Genomic DNA, 7,690 nt, shown 5'->3' on the forward strand with positions numbered 1-7,690 from the left:
AATCGGTGGTCTTCCGTCAATATATCTTTGTATGACATTGTTTGTTAAATTACGGTCCAAGGTCTATTGGGATCCGATTATCACTAAAATGGAATGTAAATTGCCTATGTGAAAAAGTAAAATAATTTCGAAAGAGGTTCGGCTAATCATTAAAAGTGTTTTCATATGTATACCCACATGTCTGTATTCCTTATCCCTAAGAACATTACAATAAAAATAGAGAGAATAATGTGTAATTTTTTATGGGAGTCTTTTAACTTATCGTTTTTTCATTTAGTTAGTTGAGATAATATTAAATGTTTTGAAAATTAAGGAGATCTAGATATTCGATATCTCATTTATTTTAATAATTTTAATAAGATACTACTTAAAAGGTGTATACTATCATATCCTTTTTTTTATTTATTTCCACAATTAGCTAGTACCTCATCAATGAATTTTTCAGTCGATACGGCTACTTCATTTTCAATATTTATAATAGTATAAACTCTTGTTATGTTCTTCTCTGTCCTTTCAATAATCTTATTATAAACTAGCTAGCTAGCTCTAGGTCATCACAAAACCCATCACTCTCTTCATTCTTATCTTGTTCCTCCATTGTATTTTGTCAAACATTCGTAGACAGTAAAAAAGGACTGAACAGTGAACATCAATTATAGAATTAAACTTTCAAAAATAAAGAACTCAACATGTGAATATTACCCCACTGAAAATATCTTGACAAGTTGAGATCGACTGAAGTTTGATATCCAATTACTTACCCGACCATAATCTTGCTACTTGACAAAAACAAGTTGTAATATTGAATTCAACCACTATTCATTAACGTTGGACGATTGGATTGGTGGTACGCGTGATGAGACTTCAAGAATTGGATTTATTGCAAAAGTTTGGAGAAGTGATGATGATGTTCAAACCCAGGCCGGCCGGCCGAAGTTTAGGGTATGAGGGGCCTGGGCGGCTTCTTCGCTTGTCTCAACATAAGGCCAACTCTATCAAACCTTAAAAGAAAGATAAAATACTTACTCCTCGTATCTCCGAACTCTCTAAGTATAAAATAGAGTAGATTTAAATCAATTAATATATTAAATTTTATTGGTTTCATCCAATGTCTTTAAAGAATTAACATTATTTAAAAGAAGAAAAAATATTAGAGCCAACATAAATAATAACAATAGTATTTGAAAAGACTTCTCGTTCCAAATTTTAAATTTTTAGTATATAATATTATTAATTATTTAATATATATTATAAAATATTTATTTTACTGTATTATATTATATATTTATTTTATTAATTTTCTTACTACGACTAACTTTTTTTTCATTATATATATAATAATAATTATTTTTCACTTTTAATATTATATAATAATATATATTATTTATTTTTCTCTCTATATTATATATAATATATTAATTTTTTTTCTCCATATTATATGGAATATAATAATATATTAAAAAACAATTCTCTCTATAACTCTTTTATATCACTAACCCTAATCTATATATATAATTATGTTTAATTTTTAAAGTGTCATTTGGATATATATGTGAGAGTAAATAGATACTTGAGTCGGATTGTAGGTTACCCGCCCATAAACTTAAGTTCGAACTTGCAACCTAACAAAACAAGTACAACTCTTTAACCAATTAGGCTAATAAAACTTTATATTTTAAATTTAACACCAAATTTGATTATCTAGGACATTTTTGTTAATGCCTCAAATAAGGGTTGGATTTATGAGAGTAACAAATTACGGTATTTTGAACTTAATTAGTACCATAATGTTTTTTTTTTCCATTATTAGTTATGAATGTTTTAATGATGTGACCTAATGAAACATGTAGTTTGTCTAATTAGAATAAAACTTTAAGTGTCCAATGAACAATACCACGCTATAGACTTAAATTGTAAACCACCTTTCTTCACCAATTGTCTCTATAAATAATGCTACTTCCATCCTTTACATGCATGTCTTCAATCTACACATAGCAATTTGCATCTTTTAAGCAATGACCATAATTGTCCTTCATGCTACGATTTTATTTCTAGCATTTACAGTGACCATTCTCCTTTTCAAAAAAATAACAACTACTTCAACTTTACCTCCTAAATCTTGTTTACCACCCGGCCCTAAACCATGGCCGATTATTGGTAATATTTCAATATTGATGAGAAATACACCATTTTTTCAATGGGTTCATGATACCATGTCGAAAATGGGCTACGAGATATTTTGCATTCGCCTAGGAAGCGTGCATGTGATAGTTGTTACCTCCCCAGAGATTGCATGCGAGTTCCTCAAGAAACAAGATGCAATTTTTGTGTCACGTCCTACCTTCCTATCAGCAGAGCTAGTGAGTGGTGGATTTTCCACGACAATCTTTACTTCATTTGGTGACCAATGGAGAAAGATGCGGCGTGTATTGGTCTCTAACATCCTCTCTCCGGAAACCCTCCATTGGATGCACGACAAAAGAGCTGTGGAAGCCGACCACCTCATTAACTATGTCTACAATGTTATCCAGAGCAATTTAGACGATTCAGTAAACGTTAGGGTTGTAGCACAACACTTTTGCGGAAATATGATTCGGAATATGATTTTTAGTAAGAGGTTTTTCGGGAAGGGGACTGAAAATGGGGGACCTGGAGTTGAGGAAGAACAACATCTGGATGGGATTTTTACTATACTCAAGTGTGTGTATAATTTCTGCATTTCTGACTATTTCCCGTTTCTTCGAGGTCGAATAGATCTCGACGGAAATGAGAAAAGAACAAGACAAGCAGTTGAGAGTGTGAGGAAATATCAAGACCCGGAAATAGATATGAGAATTAAACAATGGCAAGAAGGAACAAAAAAAGAGAAAGATGATCTTCTCGATGTTCTAGTCACTTTAAAGGATGACCAAGGAAACACTCTATTGACATCAGAAGAGATTAAAGCTCAAATTTTGGTAATGAAAACTTAAATCTCTTTTCTTATTGTTGTACACTTGTATATTCATAGTATAATCTTAAAGATAAACAAATTAAGGTAATAAATAAATTAAAAATTTATTTACATAAATTTTTAAACATACAAATGCATTACAAAATAATTTCTCTATATATCTGTGCAGGAAATAATGGTAGCAGCAGTTGACAACCCATCAAATGCTATTGAATGGATTCTTGGTGAGATGATAAATCAACCAGAGATATTGGTAAAAGCCGTTCAAGAACTAGACCAGGTTGTCGGAAAGAACCGGTTTGTCCATGAATCTGATCTGGACAATCTCAATTACATTAAAGCTTGCGTTAAAGAATCTTTTCGACTCCATCCAATGGCTGCATTCAATGTCCCGCATGTGTCTATCTGTCACACCATGGTGGCTGGTTATTTCATACCAAAGGGTAGCCATGTACTCTTGAGCCGTCTAGGTCTGGGACGTAACTCTAAGATATGGGATGAACCGCTTCGATTCAATCCTGAGCGTCATCTTAAAAATGACGGTTCACATGTGATATTGAATGATCAAGATCTCCACATATTGTCATTTAGTATAGGTCGTCGTGGTTGTCCCGCGGTTAACCTAGGAACCACCATGTCAATTATGCTATTGGCTCGACTTCTTCAAGGTTTCACTTGGAGCCCACCTCCAAATACTACTTGCATTAAACTTGTGGAGGCTATTCATGAGATGACTCTTTCCCAACCTCTACTAGCCTTTGCAAGGCCACGCTTGGATGAGAGGTTGTATACATCACTTAATAAATGCAAAGCTATGGACAACTAAGCATATTAATTCATGTTTTTTTGTTCTATTTAAGAAGCTTTGTTTCCAAAGCTATGTGTGTGTCACCATGTTATATTGAAGTCTCCAAAGGTTATCTAGTTATACATATGCTTGCAATGAGAACAATAATATCGCATAAATTATGTGGCTTATATGTTTCTGAACAAAATCATCATCGTTTAAATATAAGGATTCACAAGAGGTGTTTGAAAAAAAATTCAAACTCTTAGTACTACGGTCTTAACCTGCCTCGTTAAGCTCTTCAAGTTCGAATATAATTTTATATTGTTTTAATAAGTGAAAATATATTTTTCGAGTGGTTGAGCATGTGTTTTAATAACATGAAAACATATTTTTAAGGATGTTACCTTGGTGTTTATGGTTGAGAAATAAGTTGTAAATATCACAACTTTTGGGTGTATATGAGTGGAACCAAATTGACTCAATTGGTAGGGTACTACTTAATTAGCCTATTAGGCATGGTGTACAAATGTTAAAGTTAGGGTACTACTTTTGGCATATTAGGCTATAATGGTGTACGTGTTATCATTTTATGATTAATAGTTAATCATAGAGAACTAATACAGTGTTATCATTTTATGATTAATAGTTAATCATAGAGAACTAATACAGCTGAAAACTTAATGAAACTGTACAAATATTATGTAAATGAAAGCCTTGAGCAATACAAGATTTCAAGTTATTCAATAAACTAGCACGTATCCCATGCATTTGCACGAATAATAATATAAAAAACCGTGAAAAAAATATTACGCTAAAATTTTTATGGGCGGATCAACCCACAATCCGACCCAAATATCCATTTACTCTCACATATATCCAAATTAATCACAGCTCTCGACCTGGCAATTCAGACACTTTAAAAATTAAGCTTAATTATATATATAGATTAGTTAGTTAAAAAGTTGAACTTATATTGTTAAAATGTCACGCGTTTATCAAATTTTGGGTTAAATTTAAAATATAAAGTGTTATTAGCCTAGTTGGTTAAAAGGTTGTACTTGTTTTGTTAGGTTGCAAGTTTGAATCATACTTATAGCATTTTTAATTTTATTTTTAACCGTTTTAAGTTTATGGGCGGGTCAACCCACAATCCGACCCAAGTATCCATTTACTCTCACATATATTCAAATTAACCACATCTCTCGACCCGGCAATCCGGACACTTTAAAAATTAAGCATCATTATATATATATAGATTAGTTAGTTAAAAAGTTGAACTTATATTGTTAAAATGTCACGCATTTATCCAATTTTAGGTTGATTTTAAAATATAAAGTGTTATTAGCCTTGTTGGTTAAAAGGTTGTACTTGTTTTGTTAGGTTGCAAGTTCGAACCATATCTATAGCATTTTTAATTTTATTTTTAACCGTTTTAAGTTTATGGGCGGGTCAACCCACAATCCGACCCAAGTATCCATTTACTCTCACATATATCCAAATTAACCACAGCTCTCGACCCGGCAATCCGGACACTTTAAAAATTAAGCATCATTATATATATAGAGATGTCAAGATCTATTTCAAATTGAAAAGCTAAATAGGAATTCGTTGGGCCCTTTAGGAACAGCTTTAAAAATAGTCAATTTTGATTCATTTTACTTGAAACGATTATACACTGTCAAATTTGTCGCAATCGGAGTTCGAAATAAAAGAATAGATTTGAACGGTGATATTTTCAAATTTTTAGCAACTAAAATTAAACCTGCGTACACATCTACTCTCACATCAAAATCCAAATCGCTATAAGGTGAGAACCCATCCACACCTATCCACTAATATAATGACTTAATTCTGTCTTAATTAATGTTAGAACCTAACCTGAACCCACTGTTATTATCAATTGCCTTAATTATCTTAATTAACTCATTAAGTATAATAAAATCTCAAAATTAAATGTATAAGTTACTTTGGATATTTCAATGCAATGCTTTAAAGATGTGCCTTTAGTTAACCCCTATGGCCTGTTTGGTTTCATGAAAGGAAATAGCAAAACAAGATTTTCTTGTTATTTCGTTACATGAATAGAAATTGAAATATTATTGCATTTTATTTTAATGAAAATTGAAATATTATTATATTTTATTTTAATAATTTTTCCCTTTCTTCATTCTTTATGGTCGTGTTCCTCCACTTCCTCCAAGAGGAGGAGGGTAAGACTATTGTATTTTGTTAATATTTAGACATGAAGAGGACTGAACAATGAACATCAACTAAAAGAATTAAACTTTTCAAAATAAAGGACATAATAGAACATGTGAATATTATCCCTACTAGTTAAACACTGAAAAATATCTTGTGAAACTTACAAGTTTAAGACTAAAATTTGACAAGGTGTAACATTTATTGCCGACCACTATTGATGATAAATTTATTAGGATTAGGTAGCAGGTCAAATATGATGATCATACTTGATTATTAGAACATGAGAACAAAGATCAGAAACACTTTTCAGAAATGACTTGAAATAACCATTTAAAAGCAGTTCAAACACCAATTTTTTCAAAAATACTCAGAATTCGGTTGACCCAATACCTTCCAAATGACCGGTTTGGAAAATTATGAATTTTGAGTATAATATTATTATTGGCCAACATGTACCGAACAACCATTTCAAGACTTGCTTTTGCACCCCAAATGTATTTTTTAATAAAATAATCGGAATTTGGGAGACCTAATACGTTCGAAAAATTATAAATTTTGAGTATAATATTGCTACCTGCAATTTTCTGTAGAAGGACTTCAAAAGGGCAAAAGAGTAAAAAGTGAGTCAAACCAGACGGTTCAAGGCTACGATCAACAACAAATATGGCACGACACAACATGATGCGGCACGAATACAAATCTCCAACGACAACCCAAATACAGCAACACAAATATGGCACGAAATGGCACAATGCGACACGGGCGACACAAATACAAATACCAAAAACGACAACACAAATACAATAACATGAATATGGTACGATGCGACACGATGCTGCACGACGCAACACAAATACAAATTTCCAAACAAAATTAGCTAGAGCAAAAGGAAGCAAAAACGAAAAATACCATTGACGATTGCATACTCAAACATAAAATTCAAATCGAAAGATGTAGATTGAAAGTTTTAGGTTGAACAAAGAGAATCCATAAATGATGCTTTGATACCATGATAAGATAAAGAGAGATGCTAGAGTTTCTTATTAGCAAACATAAAATAAATTGAATGTAATTAAAGAGTTTATATAGTTAGTGATTATAATAAACTGAAATAATCTTAAGTGCTAATAGACTAAAATACCCTTAAGTGTTAATAAAGATAATAAAACTAATATATCTAACCAAACTAACCGCTATTGACAGTTAAATTTGAGAGCACTTTGAATTTGAATAGAAACGGACTATATAATTCCAATGTTATTTCTTCTCAATTTAAAAAAAAAATAAATGAAAAAATAGTATAAAACAATATTGACCCTCTATTTTTAACTAAATAAATTCTTGTTATTTTCTATGAATATTTTGGGAAAAATACAAACCCAATTACAGTTCAATAAGACTAATCCTAACCTATTTTAGAATGTGGAAGTATTTTTGGATCATCACCTTCGGACAAAGCCCGAAAGTGATGATGATCCAATTTTATTGAATTTAAATTTAAAATTTGGTAAAAACGTCTTAGAGTGAATTGGTTAATTCTGTTGATGATCCAGTTTTATTGAATTTAAATTTAAAATTTGGTAAAAACGTCTTAGGGTGAATTGGTTAATTCTGTTTCACCGAGTTTCCAAATTACATTTAAAAGGTAATCACAGATAAACCTTCCATTTCATATTTGATTAAAGTTGTATTAATTAGTTAGCAAGACAAATCCAATAATACCATTTTAATCGAATTAGTATGTC

General features: G+C 31.3%; 1 protein-coding gene across 1 annotated transcript; it reads left to right on the forward strand.

The window, feature by feature from the left end:
• The first annotated feature begins 2,015 nt into the window (after nucleotides 1–2,015).
• LOC124912795 (valine N-monooxygenase 1-like) lies at nucleotides 2,016–3,779 on the forward strand. The gene is made up of 2 exons (XM_047453441.1): nucleotides 2,016–2,957; nucleotides 3,123–3,779. The coding sequence occupies exons 1-2, from the start codon at nucleotides 2,016–2,018 to the stop codon at nucleotides 3,777–3,779; spliced, it is 1,599 nt and encodes a 532-aa protein (XP_047309397.1).
• The last annotated feature ends 3,911 nt before the right edge of the window (nucleotides 3,780–7,690 follow it).

The sequence above is a fragment of the Impatiens glandulifera genome, chromosome 8 (assembly GCF_907164915.1).
Source record: "Impatiens glandulifera chromosome 8, dImpGla2.1, whole genome shotgun sequence".
NCBI classification, from domain to species: domain Eukaryota; kingdom Viridiplantae; phylum Streptophyta; class Magnoliopsida; order Ericales; family Balsaminaceae; genus Impatiens; species Impatiens glandulifera.

Excerpts from the sequence above, each read along its gene's own strand:
- LOC124912795 (XM_047453441.1), top strand. The coding sequence starts at position 2,016 with ATGACCATAATTGTCCTTCATGCTACGATTTTATTTCTAGCATTTACA. Across the intron at positions 2,958-3,122 it reads AGATTAAAGCTCAAATTTTG|GAAATAATGGTAGCAGCAGT; the intron begins GTAATGAAAACT and ends ATATCTGTGCAG.